We start from the raw sequence: 15,558 nt of genomic DNA, 5'->3' as shown, positions 1-15,558 counted from the left end.
AGATTATTTCATGGGAATACTGTGAAGGAACATTTCTGGGCTCTGTGAAGGAGTGTTTTTGATATTAACGTGATTATTCTTTTACCATGCATTTCAATCTCTTTAAGTATCCACTACATGTAGATACTTTGGTTCATTCTATGTTATCTACATTTCTTTTATCTAACAAACTTGTTTATTGTTAAAACCAAAGCCTGTGCCAATGTGTGTCTATATTTCAGCTAAAGATCACATTTTTGAAGCAAACAAAAAAGCTATCGAGCCAGGTTTCAATCTGGGAGCCTTATTTTCTATTAATAACATAAGCTGGGGTCATGGCACAGCCAATAATCTTTGTTATCAAGGGGACAGAACACCAGAACCTATTGTGGATCTAACTAGATAACAAAGTGTGAAGTTGGATGAACACAGCAGGCCAAGCAGCATCTCAGGAGCACAAAAGCTGGCGTTTTGGGCCTAGATCCTTCATCAGAGAGCTCTCTGATGAAGGGTCTAGACCCGAAACATCAGCTTTTGGGCTCCTGAGATGCTGCTTGGCCTGCTGTGTTCATCCAACTTCACACTTTGTTATCTCTCATTTTTAAAATTCATTTTTGCGGGTGTCGCTGGCCAGTAAGCATTATCTGTTCCTAATTGCCCTTGAGAAGGTGGTGGTGAGCTTCCTCTTTGAATCGATGCAGTCCACCCACTATGGGTTGACCTGCAATGCCAATAGGGAGGGAATTCCAAGATTTTGTCCCAGCCACAATGAAGGAATGATGATATTTTTCCAAGTCAGGATTGTGAGTGGCTTAGAGGGGAACATGAAGGTGGTGGTGTTCCCATGTATCTGATGCCTTCGTCATTCTAAATGGAAGTTATTGTTGATTTGGAAGGTGCTGTCTGAGGAATTTTGTTGAATTTCTGCAGCCCATCTTGTAGATAGCACACAATGCTGCTACCGAGCATCAGTGTTAGAGGGAATGAATGCTTGTGGATGTAGTACCAATCAAGCAAGCTGCTTTCTCCTGGATCATGTGCTTTTGGGCCACACTATCCAGGCAAGTGTGGAGTATTCCATCACACTCCTGACTTGTGCCTTGTAGATGGTGGACAGGCTTTTGGGAGTCAGTAGTTGAGTTATGTACGACAATATTTCTAGCTTCTGACTTGATTTTGTAATCGTGTTTATGTGGTGAGTCCAGTTGAGTTTCTGGTGAAAGATAACTCCAGGATGTGATAATGGGAGATTCAGAGGTGGTAACACCATTAAGTGTCAAGGAGCGGTGGTTAGATTGTCTCTTACAGGCAATGGTCATCACCTGGCATTTGTGTGGCATGAATGTTACTTGCCACTTGTCAGCCTAAGCCTGGATATTGTCCAGATCTTGTTGAATTGAACATAGACTGGATCGGTATCTGAGGAGTTGCGAAAGGTGCTGAACATTGTGCAATCATCAGTAAACATCCCTACTTTTGACATTATGATGAAGGGAAGATCATTGATGAAGAAGCTGGAGATGGTTGGACCTTGGATACTAGCTTGAGGATGTCTTGTGGAGATGTCCTAGAGCTGAGATGACCGACCTTCAACAACCACAACTGTCTTCCTATGTGCCAATACGTCTCCAACCAGTGGAGAATTTGCCTCTGATACCCACTGACTCCAGTTTTGCGAGGGATCCTTGATGTCACATGGTTAAATGTAGCCTTGGTGTCAAGGGCTGTCACTGTCACATTACGTTAACTGAACTTGAAGGCAGGGTCCATGGATAGGAAAGATTTCGAGGTATATAGATCAAACATGACAAATGGGACTAGTTCAGTTTAGGAAGCTTGGTCAGCATGGACAAGTTGGGGCTGAAGGATCTGTTTCCATGCTGTCTGACCCTAACTCTATGTCTCTATGACTCTAGCCACTGACAACATTACTGCATGGCTGCATGACTTATTGTTTCTTCTACATCCGTAATTTGATTTTTAAAACAATCAGGGAGAGAAAGAATGAAAATTAACTGCATGCATCATCCTTTAATACAATAAAGCCTTACCTGCTCATACAGTTGCACCAAATTTCAGTTTAATGCTGAGTCATCCACAAACTTGACGGTACAATGTACGGTGGTCAAGGTATTTGACATAATTAATATCATTGTTAAAAATGTAAATATTTTATCGAGAAAGGCTCAGCTGCAATGGGATATCAGAGCAAATCAAACTGACATTTAAATTTAGCCTGTCGGTCATAATCACGGGGGGTCACATTACAAATCAAACATGGTCTAGTACCTTCCTTTTCCTTATGTTTGTTCTGATGAGATAAGAGGTTTTCATTAGCCTGCACACAGTAGAATTCCCGCGTTTGAATTCCCCCTCCACAGAGGGATGTTTGATTTCCACGTCTTCTATCTTGCTGGCTGAGTAGCACATCAACACGACATTCACTCCACTCTGTTGTCCTCCATGAATACCTGCAACAAGCAGTTTATGAACACATGAGCATATCTAAACCAGTTCATTTTGAAATGAACAACTTTGAAATTTCACATGCCACAGCAGCATTTCAAGAAAGCTCATCAGTGTCATCCTGAGGGCATTTAGGGATGGGCAATAATTGCTAATCTTACAATAGAAACCCAAATCCCAAACATGACATTTTTTTAAAATTGCCAACTACTATAATCTTATTCTTGTTGTACGTTCTTTTGCTTTCACAATGGAATAGCTTGCTAGGCGATTTCAGAGAAAATGGAAGTCACGAATGCAATTGACTGGCTCGATTTGTTAAAACCAATGTTTCACAATTGATAAAAACCAAAAGAACTGCATATGCTGTAAATCAGGAACAAAAACAAAGCTGCTGGAAAAGCTCAGCAGGTCTGGCAGCATCTGGGAAGGAAAAAAAAGTTAACATTTCGGGTCCGGTGACCCTGTGTCAGAACTCACAAATGATGGTCTGTTGATCTGCATTTTGAGCTCAGGCTCTCACAGAAGATGTGCCACTGAAAGTGGTGCCCATTCAAATTACCAATGACTGTTTTTGTGTATGTTCAATAGTAGCAGAGAGAGGTGACAGTCACTGTTTATCTGTTTGAAATGTACTGTTCATAGTTGCCACGTAAGATATTTTTCCGGGTTGAATATTGAAATGCTGACAGAGATGTCTATGGAAATATAGATGTGAAATATGGCTCAGTTGCCTCATTATTTTTTAAAGCAACGAGCATCTAACATCCTTCTGTCGCATTGCCATCAGCAAACCATAATATTCTATACCCATGTCACATATTTAGAAATTCCATCAGTAGAATTCTGCGAATTTAACTGAGGTAGCAAGCAATGACATCAGCAGAAAAGCTAAAGTTTAAGTTGCGGACTGGGATTAAACTGAATGATTAAAGGAAAATGCATTTAAATTATTTCAAAATATTCTCAGTCAAAACGCATACATGCACAGCTGTATCCCTGCTCCACAAAGAACAAAACTAGGCATTGAGGATAATACAGGGACGAAGAGAAATATTCAGGTCCCGGGACTCTGCATTGCAACAATGAAGATAATTCTATTTTGAAAAGAAAACATTGCAGGCAAATCATTTGGTCTGCTCTACATTCCTCATTCTAGCAGCTATTTATTGCTGCTAATATTTGTACCAGCCAGAGAAAACAAAAATGATCCTTCCAGCAAACATTATGAAAACTTTCCTTAATTTGCTGGCAACATTCTGTTTCATAAAATAGACAGCTCTAAACCCGTTTGAAGATTTCTGCATCAAATTTTGGGTAAAAAAATGAAGCTTACATTTCATTTAGGCAGATAACATTGAGATTGATGCTCAGAGCTGCATATCCTTACTGAAATACTTTGGCACAAGATTATAAAGAAACATTTTGATTTATGTTTAAAGATTCTACGTTTCCCGAAAACTTCAAAGATATTCTATACTCCTAGAGTTAATGCGTATAAAGAGACAGAAAGCTTTTAAGTATGACTTTAGATGATCTTTGCTTAAAAAATTAATGAGGCATCTGGGCCATATTTCAGATCTATGTTTTTATAGACATCACAGTCAGAAATTCCATTCCGAAGCTGGGAAAAAAATTTTTTGAGGCAACCATGAACAATATATTTCAAACTGATAAGTAATGACCATCAGTTGTTTGTGCTGCTATTGGACATACACCAAAATACTTTGTGGTAATTTGGATAGAGGATGCTTTCTTGCTAATGATGGTGCGTGAGGACTTATTTTTCAGCTGACTTAGGAATCTTATAAACTGGAATGCTGAAGGTGGAGGGTGTTATTAATTCTTCAAGCTGTTCTAGCACACACTTTAGTTACACTGCTGTTTAAAATGTAGGTGTAGGAAATAAATGATCTCGAAAGGAAACAGATAGGGTATGGTAGTTAAGCCTTCAAAGTTAGTGAGATTATTGTTTAGGTGGTGGGCAGGTAGGAGAGTAAGCGAGTGTACAAGTAGGGAGTGTTTCTGGTCTATTGAATATAAAATTATCAGCCAAGGCCAGGGGTGGAATACAGCACAGGAAAATTAGAAAGGGAGAAACAGAGCTAATACCTATACAAATGCAAAGTAACAAGGAGTCCTGCTGAAGGGTTTCAACCTGAAGCGTTGACATTCCTGCTCCTTGGATGCTATCTGACCTGCTGTGCTTTTTCAACTCGACATTTTTTGAGTCTAGCTTCCAACATCAGCAGTTCTTTCTGTCTCCTAGCCATTAGTACTGATCTTGTGAAAGCATGGATCTTATAGGGCTGCAATTCAATGATCAGAAACTAAACCTGCTTTAAAAATCTGTTCATGAGATGTGCACAGAGCTGGCTAGGCCAGCATTTATTGCCCATCCCTAATTGCCCAGAGAGTGGTTAAGAATTAATCTCATTTCTACACTCCTGAAGTCACACATAGACCAGATCAGTAAGGATTACAGCTTTCTTTCTCTAAACGACATTAATGAAACAGATGTGTCTTTATGACATTCAAAAATGGTTACATGCCTACTATTTGACCACCTTTTTATCCCAGATTTCTTATTAATTTTACATTTCACCAGCTGATAGGGAGAGATTCAAGCACATGTCCCCAGAACATTTGCCTGAGTTTCTGATTACTTGTCCAGTGACATTACCAGTACACTACTGCGTTCCCAACTCAGGTGACAAGAGTCTGCTTCATGTTAATTTCAATGTCTACCATCACTTCTCACGTTATAAAAAGAAACAGACAGACAGCAATTGAAAAATCAGTAAAATAAAACAAAGAACTGTGAATAATGGAGATCTGAAACAAAAACAGAAATTCTGGATGTGAGTTTGCTCGCTGAGCTGGGAGGTTCGTTTTCAGACGTTTCGTCACAATTCTAGGTAACATCATCAGTGAGCCTCCAGTGAAATCCTTGGGTTGGTGATGTCAAGGAAACCTAAACAGATAAATAGAAAGCGGGACATAACGCCAGCGCTTCACCGGAGGCTCACTGACGATGTTACCTAGAATGGTGAAGAAACGTCCGAAAACGAACCTTCCAGCGCAGCGAGCAAACTCACATCCAGAATTTCTGTTTTTGTTTCAGATCTCCATAATTCACAGGTCTTTGTTTTATTTTACTGATTTTTCAATTGCTGTCTGTCTGTTAATTTTATAACCCCAATTTAAACCCACCCCCTCCAACTCTGATTTTCAATTGAAAACAGAAATTGTTAGTGAAACTCAGCAGATCTGGCAGCATCTGTGGGGAGAAAGCTGGTGAAAAGTCACAGGATCCAAAACATTAACTTTGCTCTCTCCCCACAGATGCTGCCAGATCTGCTGAGTTTCACTAACAATTTCTGTTTTCAATTGAAAATCAGAGTTGGAGGAGGTGGGTTTAGATTGGGGTCATTGGCCAAGAGGCGCCTCACTGTCCCAAATGAAATGCAAAACACTTTCCCCCATGCTTTCCTCATGCTTTTTTGTTCATACAGGAACAGTCAAAAACACCTGATGCCAAGAAGCTGCATTCATTCTGAAATCAGGGTATAGCTGTATGACATGTGGCAGCTTTTAGGTATAATTGATAAAGTGTGCACAGAATGACCAAACTAATCTTTACCAGGTATTGAGCAACTTACCAAGAAATTCTTAACAGCAGAGGCCTCAGGAAATGGCCAAGGGAATCTTTTTCACTGACGATGGCTTCAGGAGCAAAAGACTCTCCAAGAAATCTCTGGTTCACTCTATACGATTCAAAACTGCCCTGAATTCATGGATGCTTTCACAAAGTGAGCTATCACTTTGCTCAGAGACAGAATAGCCAATTGCCATAACTGGTATTTACAACAAGGTGCCTAGCTGCAACATGCCATGTTAATGACATTGAAACTTAGGCCTCAGTCAGACACCAGGGGCTTGGTAGTGTGGTATTCCACAGTACTTCAAAGATCATTGCTCTGTCTGATGGATTTGTGTCACTAGCTGTTATATCCATTCTTCCTGCTACAAATTGACTTGCGATCAGAGAATATTTGTCCATAATGTAAAACGTGTCTGATTTCAATATAGTGAAACATGTTGTTGTAGAGAAAATGTAGATTTGCTTAGACTCATGTCCTCAGTGCCTGAGGAAATGTCTCATGACAATCGGAAAACACAGTGTAATGGCCTTTTCTTCTGCTTCACTGAGCCTGAAATCTTTGAGGAATGGTGCATACAGTGGGTTGCAGCACAAATTAAGTTTAAAAGGATGAAGCAGTTTCTATGCAATCTGAAATTTGAAGTCATTTATGGAAAATAAAACAAATTACTGGAACTCTTGGTTACTGAATTCTCCTTGGGAATGTCAAAACTGCAATTTCTGCTGTGTACAAGTCATTGAATTACAAGTGTGGCTCTTCATGGTTGTTTTTTCCAGTTTTTAATGCATTTTATTTAATGCGTCTCTATACATTGCTTCTGCCCACACCTGTATTCAGCCAGAAGCGCTTAAGGATATAAACCAGCAGTACTGTTTCTCATAGGCAACTAAGATTCTGTCTTAAGCTTTCACAGACCATTGTGTTGTGAAAACTAAACATTCAAAAGAATCTGTTGAAATAAGACTCCATGGATGAATCAACTTTTATCAGCTAACTGCTTGTGAGTTCGACAAACTTTTGGAAGACTTTCTGCCAATGATATCTAATGTGATTTCTTATTATGTGCAACTTAATATGCCTCACTAATTACTTATCCTGCCCCTAAGGCATCCTTCACTTCTGGTTCCAGTTCCATCATCCAACTGTGCATCGTTCCTGGAACAACTCGCTACTCAGCAGATATATGCCAAAAGGCTGGCATCCCTGTGTCTGAGCCATCTCTGAAAGATGACTGTGCGTGTAGTCAAGCACTGGCATTCTAAAGCAGCTCTCAATATTGCCTTCAACATCTTCTCTTAACCACTCTCATCCATTCCAATCTCCCTCACCGCTAACTCTGCATGCTTCTGCGCAACCTATTCACTCACTGAAGACACCTTGGTACCTTTTACCTACCCGCTCCAGGTCAAAGAGCTTTGCCACCCACTTTCATCTCACGTAATTCCTTCTTCCCATTCATTCCAAGAGAAAACTACGTAAAACAATGCTAAGAGATCATCTAGGTAGAAAGGCGCAGCTCCAAGAACTTTGAAAAAACTTGACATCATCCAGTACAAAGTTGATGTTTTGACTGACACCACTTCCACAAATATTTACTTCCTCCACCCCAATGGTAAGTAGCAGCAGTGCGTACCATCTACCAAGATGCATTGCAAAGATCCTTAAGTAGGATATTCAAAACATATTACCACTACCTTCTAGAGAGACAAGGGCAGCAGATACATATTAGCACCACCACCTACAATTCCCTCTAAGCCACTCACCATCGTGGCTTGGAAATATATTGCCGTTCCTACAGTGTTGATAGGCCTTTTTGTTCATTCATTCACAGGATGGGGGTGTTGTTGACCAGGTAGCATTTATTACCCATCCCTAATTGCCCAGAGGGCAGTTAAGAGTCAACTACATTGCTGTCGGTCTGGAGTCACTTGGAGGCCAGACCAGATGAGGATGGCAGTTCCTTTCCTATAATATATTACTGAACCAGATGGGTTTTTCCAACAACTGACCATGGATTCACAGTCATCATTAGATTCTTAATTCCAGATATGCATTGAATTCAAATTCCACCAGCTGCTGTGGTGGGTTTTGAACATGGGTCCCCAGAACATTATCTGGGTGTCTGGGTTAACAGTCCAGAGATAATACTACTGAGTCATCGCCTCCCCACAAAATGTTGGTACTCTCTCCCTAATGGCAGTGTAGATTTACCTCAACCAAATAACTTTCAACCGTTCAAGATGTCTCCTCATCGCCACTTCCACAAAGGCAACTAGGGATAGGCAACAAATGCTGTCATAACCAGCAATTGGCACAAACCATGAATGAATAAAAATAAAAGCTCGACTAGCTGCTTGTTAAAAGATTAACTGAGTGAGTGTACAGATAATAAGATAAAGTCTTCTCTACTTGAGCACCACATGTTGTGATGTCATTTAAATGTCTTCAAAGTATATCTCCCCCGAGCTCTGTTGAAAAGTACAACAGTAGTTACGGAAAAAAACAAATTCTTCAAAGCTTTTTGTACTTCAGCGACAAGCAAGTTCTATGTTTCAAGAGATCGCACTTTAAATTTGCCCTTGGCAGTTATTAGTATTATTTTAAAAACTGGTATTTCAGCTGCTAGCTTGAATGTGCTGTCTATATGATGCTTTTTTTTTTACTATCCTGAAGGCAAATTTCCAGTTTTTCCTTGTTTCTCCTCTAGCTGCTGCATCATGTCCTGTCGAAACTTGCGAGTTCCAGCATGGAATAAGACTTGCATATTTAACAAATCTAAGTAAACTCCACACCTCAAAACACAAACTATGAATCAAAAAAACTTGATGAATGTAGTTCGATGTAGGGGAGGTAATAGCCTAGTAGTAGCGTCACTGTACTAATAATCCAGAGACCCAGGTAATGTCCTGGGATCCATGTTCAAATCCCACAGATGGCAGAATTTGAATTCAGTAAGAAAAATCTGGAATTAACAGTCTAACGGTGACCATAAATTTACTGTCGATTGTTGGAAAAACCACCTGGTTCACTAATGTCCTTTAGGGAAAGAAACCACCACCCTTACCTGGTCTAGCCTATACAAGACACCAGATCCACAGCAATATGGTTGACTCTTAACCAGTTAGGGTTGGGCAATAAGTGCTGGCCGGGACAACAATGCCCTTGTCCTAGAAATAAATTTTAAAAATGTTCATGCAACTGGTACAACTGAACACAACCAGCCTTAAAATTTCAAGTGCACATCATGCAAGTCACAAAGTTAACAAGTTTAATCTCTACTGCGTGTGGTAGAATGGAATCTGATTCACTGAAGTCAGTGAACCTGTCCAGACTAACTGCCCAAGCTCACACATAATGATCACAGAGGTGTACCAGAGGGCACTATGCACCAATAACCTCTGTATCTCATTGGCAGAATGACAGGCCTCCAGAAAGAGGACAATTTAGGGAAATTTTCTTTAAAATGCACTGCCATAATGAGCAAAATGACAAACGATAGTAAGTAGGGACACAAGGTACATTATAATGTTATCGTTATTGTATTGCTGAAGATCACAGTTGACATTTTTATTCCTTGAAACAATGTCAAAACATTCCTTTCTAACCATAAGAGGATTCTTCTTTAGAAGCACAAGAGTTTTGCACATGAAAGCCATAAAATAATTCAACTGGAAAAAAACATGATTTGACGAAGGGTTTTATCTCTAAAAGGATGAACATCACATTAGATGATACTAAACTGTACTGAGAACACTCTTTTGAAGTGAATGCTTTCATACAGTTTCATTTTGCGAGTAACATGTGTAAAAATAGCGGAGAGAAATTCAAACATATAATTGTAACAAAATAAAACGAAAAATTGTACTTTAATCCTTAACCTTGGTTAACCCTCTGTAATAAGTACTAGAGAGCAAGGAAAACAAGTGGAACTGCAGTTTAGTGACATGATTTTGAAAAGGATATGAGCATAGTAAATAGGACAGGAGTAAGTTATCTGATTTCTAGAATCTGTTCTGTCATTCAATAGATCATTGCAGATCTGATTGTAGCCTAAGTTCCACTTTACCACTTGCCCATTGTAGCCTTTGATTTCATTGCAGATCAAAAATCTAACTCAGCCCTGAATATATTTAATGATCTAGCATCCACTGGTCTCTGGTGAAAAGAATTCAAATGATTAATAATCTCCACTGATGGAAGAAATTGCCACTTATTTACATCTTAGTTTTGGATTCCCACACTAACATAATCTTAGCATCTACTCTGTCAAGCTTTTTGCGAACTTATATGTTTCAATCAGACCATATTTATTCTTCTAAACTCCAATCAGTACAGGTCCAACTTGTTTAACACTCTATCATGGAACCTCCTCTTCATCTCTCGAATTAGCGCAGTTAACATTCTTTGGATTGCTCTCAATGCACATACAGCCCTCCTTGAATATGGACAACATAACCCTCGAGTGTTTTCAGTATAATCTGATCAATGTGCTGTACAGTTATAAGAAGACTTCCCTACTTTTTTACTACATCTACTTTGCAATTAAGGCGATTTTTGCATTTGCCTTCCCATTTGCTTTCAATTGCCACATGCTGAGTTTTCTGATTCATGTTCAAGGACTCCCAAATCCCTCTGTGCTGCACTACTGTAAAGTTTCTCTTTAAATGACTTTAAATATTTTGCTTTGCTATTTTTCCTGCCAAAGTGGACCATCTCACATTTTTCCACATTGTACTGTATCTGCCTAGATATTTCCAACTGTCTTACCCTATTTATATTTCTTTGTGAATTCTTTGAATCCTTCTGACAACTTGCTTTCCCATTCCAGTTTTATATTGCTAGCAAATTTGATACAGTACAAATGGTCTGCTCATTGAAGTTTTTCAATGTAGATTGTACATTGATACATGTTACACTGGTTACAGATCACCAACCTGGAAAAGAGTTTTTCCTGATTTAATATTACTTAGTCAATCATCTGCATGTCGATTATTTTCCTCAGTACCACAGGCTTTTATATTCTGCAGTAACATTTTATATGGCATCTTATTTTTAAAAACTATTTTGAAAATCTAAGCCAACTATATCTACTGGTTCCCTTCTATCAACCTGCTTAATACATCCTTTAAAAATTTTAATAACGTCGTCAAACTAAATTACATTTATTTTTGTGAATGTCAATGGTAAAAGTTCTATGTAACTGACAAGAATTACTCATTTAAACTGAGGAAGGAATGCAATGTGTCCTCTGATTATATTTTTCTCCAAGGTCTTTATTAGAAGAGAAATAAAATTTTTGAATTTTCCAAATGTGCAGTCCTGACATATTCATTGTGAATGCAAGTGACAACGGATTGCAAATTTAATCCATCACTTCAACCATCCACTGCAATTTAATAGACAAAATATAATTCTAACATAATTTAAATTGTTGTTCAGTTTATAAGTATGCATATATGAGTGCAATCCATGCATCTAAACATCTTCTGACTGTCTAAAGATAAATGCAACTGATTGGGAATACTTTCAAATCATGGTTAAGTGAATTAGCTCTTTCCTGAGCATTTAGTAGGTCAGGCATTGATCACTGCAATGGGAGAGATATTAGTTAATTACTTTTTGTAATTTGGGGAGGCATTCTTGTGCAACTTATGTTAGAGCAAAGAAGCACGCATTTCAAATCTTTGCTTTCATGTGAAATTATCATGTGTGACCATTTAGCAGAAAAGTAGTATAACAAAATAATGGCCCAAGTGAGTTTAGTTCAAGTTGGTAATTCACATTCTGCAGTCAGATTCAATTTCATTCCAGGAGCTGGATTTCTACATTTGCAGATAAATTCACACCATGGCTCATGGTGAATTTTCACAATCTTCTATTTATCGAGCTCATTCATGAAAGGACCAGGTTGTTGAGAGGATTTTTTGTCGAATCATGTGGCCAGAGAAGCGGAAGAACTCATCAGTGGTGGACCTTTTCCAGCTTATGGCCTGCTTTTGTCTATTTAAAGCCTAACTGCACATGGCTTCAGAGGCCAGGAAGCAACTCTCAAACACTTGTGCTGAACTATGAAAATGTCTCAGATGAAAGGCAAACAGGCACTTTCCTTGCAGGTCAAGAGTCTGAGATACTTGTAGGTGGGGTGCTGGAGAAAAAGGCTACCATTTTCCTTGCTAACTGCCAAAGGAGATTGTAGCAATAAGCACAGCCAGTCTACACAGAAATTGCGGCATCGGTCAATGCTGCATCCTATTTTTAACCAGACGCCCAGCAATGTTGCAAGCAGGTTAGATCATCAGTGCTTTGCAAAGACAAGTGTTATCTTCATGTTTCCACCACCGCACACTCACTCTAACTCTGCCACTGCACATGCATCTCACCAAGGTTAATGGGCTACAATTCCTTTTATTATGTTTATGATATTATTATTCACTCAAAGGCTAATGTCTGCCTCATCCTCCCAAACTAATAAACCTTTAAACCCTCTGGGCTTCCTACTCACTCATCGGGGACACCTCTCCTGTTCAGGCATGACCACTAACTGCGCTGTACCTATATCCATCATTCTCAATTCCTCCCTTTGTCTCATTGCAAGAAATGAGCCTGAATGACATATCTATAATCCTTGGACTGCTTGTACGTGCCCCGCAGGACTAACTGCTGTATAACTGATTAAGCCCATTGACTGTCTGTGGTAGAACACCTCTGATAGACTGTAGTCCCCTTTCCTACAACTAAGGACTCTTCATCTTTGAATTTCACACATGAGTATTTGCTTAAAGCAAGTGTAGTACAGTGCCACACAGTAACATGCCCATCCCTTTCCTGTCTGATTGACTGATTGGTTGACTGTGCAGCGCTCCCCACTGTCACAAGCGGCCTGCCTCTCTCTCTGTGGTAAAAAGCAAGCTCAACTATAGATGCTAGTAGTTTGTAAGTCAGTGCTAGAGTGAGTGTGCATGAAGAAAACAATTTGAAGCAGAGAGTGGCAACTTTCTACTAAGCACTAAAGTGAATGAGCACAATGAAAACAAGCTAAGAGCCTTAAGATGTGCACGTTACCATCCACACTACCGTCCAGTGTAGATGCGTGGGATGCATGATTATTCCTGTTCACAAAGAGCCTGGGCAGAAGCATGCAACTCATGGTTATTCATCAGCTTAAATGTAAAGAGTTCAGGGCACTCCAGTTTAAATCCTGTCTCAGCAGATGGTGGAATTTGAATTCAAAAAGGAATCTGGAATTAAGGATCTGATGATGACCATAGAACCATTGTCGATAGTCAGAAAAACACATCTGAATTCACTTATGGCCTTTAGGGAAGGAAATCTGCCATTCTTACCTGGTTCAGCCTACATGTGACTTCAAATTGACAACAATGCGATTGAATCTTAACCGCTTTCTGGGCAAGTAAGAATGGGCAATAAATGCTGGCCTCTGAGTGTATAAAGAAAAAGGCAGGTTTGATTGAGGCATTCAAGAAGGCAGTGGAAAATTATTTGGATATAAATAATATTCAGGGGAATGGGGAGAAAGCAGAATAGGTAATTATGCTCATGTCAAGAGATGGTGCAGGCATGATGCGCCAAAATGTCCTCCTTCTGAGTCACAACAATTCTGTGGATCTGTGATATAATGTATCCATCAATTATCTTTCCAGTTAACAAATAAAATTAATACACCTCTCAAACTTGCAAGCTACATAATAATGAGATATTTCATCTTCAATTTTTATGTAAGATGTCTGGAGCTTAACTACATTAATATTTATAGCAATACTAATTAATATTGCTATAAATTAAAACTCAGATGTAAATACTCATACAAGCTATTCAACATGCAAATGAAATCAAATATTTAGAAAGTTAGTCTGCCAAGACATGGTGAATTCATGAATAATACACATTCCGGAGGAAGCATAATAGACATTTTCTAAAGTAGGCTTCACTTCATTAGTGATTCATATTGATCTCTCGCTATTTAAAAGTAACCCAATTCCACACTATTCTGAACATTTGATAACTTTAATACACTCATTGCTGAGAAAATTTTAACCACTGAACTAATTGATTCTCAGAAAAACATTTGCCTAATCCTTGATAAGGGCGTACAACCTTCACAGTTAAATACAATTGGTTTATTTGTTTTGATCATTCAGACACCATTTGATAATGTTAAAAGCTGTTACAGAATACTTTGGAAAGTTTTAGGCAGAAAGGGAGGTAAACTCAGGTTCATGGCCAATATTAGAATCGAGGTGAACAGTCCACAAGCCAATATGCAACCAACCTTCTAAATCCAACTGAATGAATGCATTCTGGATGAGTGTGAAATCACCAAGGAGGCTGAATTTATATTATCAGAGATTTTGGGTAAATGGTTTTGTGATAAATCCAATTATTACATAAATATTGACTATAACTGTGTGTAAAGAGTTTTGGAGCGATTTTGACTAAGGTAATGGCACTGAAAGGTTAATATTGCAGGCTGCATTAAGTTCCAACTAATCTGATGAGATCCTGCAGACTTGAGTGGGGAAAGTCTGGAAAATATCTGTGGGTTTTAAAGTGGTCAGACGAGTCCTCTATGTCTTCCAATAACCTAGGTAACATCATCTAACAAGTTAATGTAATTTGTACCGAAGTGTAACCACACAATAAAATATATTTTGTTAAAATAAAAGCCTCTTGTTAAAATTCATTGGTGGTTGTATCTGTAAAAAAATAGGGCCTTAAATAGAGTCAATGCAAGAGGAATGGTGGCAGATTCCTTCTTGCTACAAATACCTGAACAGGTAGCTGTTCAGAATGGACTGTAGTAGAAAGAAAATAGTGCTCCAAAGAAATCAGCGTTGTGGCAGTCATTGTTCATAAACACATTACGTGGTACAAGAGGAAACTCAGTGAAGGATGCAAATCCACAGCTCAGGAGTCTTGGCTTTCTGGCTCCATGGGGGCCAGGTGAACCTGTATTGCTTTTGTATAAAATGATATCAGACTAGTCAAAATGCACTTGCGGGATGCTGACTGGGAGATGTCATGCACATTCCCAGTTGAGCTTCGAAAGAAGCTAGTGGAAAGTGTGGGATATTGTATTGTGATTCTTTTTACCAACTCACTCACAAGTGCTCTATGTTCATTGTATCGCATTTCCATTCATTCATAATCCTTTACTAACTCATTCACAGGTGCACTATCTTTACTATGCTGTGTTCCCATTCACTCAATTATAAAACCACGTTAAACTAAATTAAAGCGATAATGGGAACTGCAGATGCTGGAGAATCCAAGATAACAAAGTGTGAAGCTGGATGAACACAGCAGGCCAAGAAGCATCTCAGGAGCACAAAAGGTGACGTTTCGGGCCTAGACCCTTCATCAGAGAGGGGGATGGGGAGAGGGTTCTGGAATAAATAGGGAGAGAGGGGGAAGCGGACCAAAGATGGAG

The 15,558-nt window shown here is 39.1% G+C and overlaps 1 protein-coding gene across 1 annotated transcript in view; it reads right to left on the bottom strand.

Annotated features, from left to right (window-relative positions):
* LOC125464190 (thrombospondin type-1 domain-containing protein 7A-like) overlaps positions 1–15,558 on the bottom strand; it is a 561,444-nt gene that overhangs the window by 145,779 nt on the left and 400,107 nt on the right. The window contains exon 8 of the mRNA XM_059654908.1: positions 2,269–2,450. Within this exon, the coding sequence (XP_059510891.1) occupies positions 2,269–2,450 (182 nt within the window). The remainder of the gene's footprint in view (positions 1–2,268; positions 2,451–15,558) is intronic.

Source organism: Stegostoma tigrinum, chromosome 2 (genome assembly GCF_030684315.1).
Source record: "Stegostoma tigrinum isolate sSteTig4 chromosome 2, sSteTig4.hap1, whole genome shotgun sequence".
Taxonomy (NCBI): domain Eukaryota; kingdom Metazoa; phylum Chordata; class Chondrichthyes; order Orectolobiformes; family Stegostomatidae; genus Stegostoma; species Stegostoma tigrinum.
This window is presented reverse-complemented; position numbering and strand designations above follow the sequence as displayed.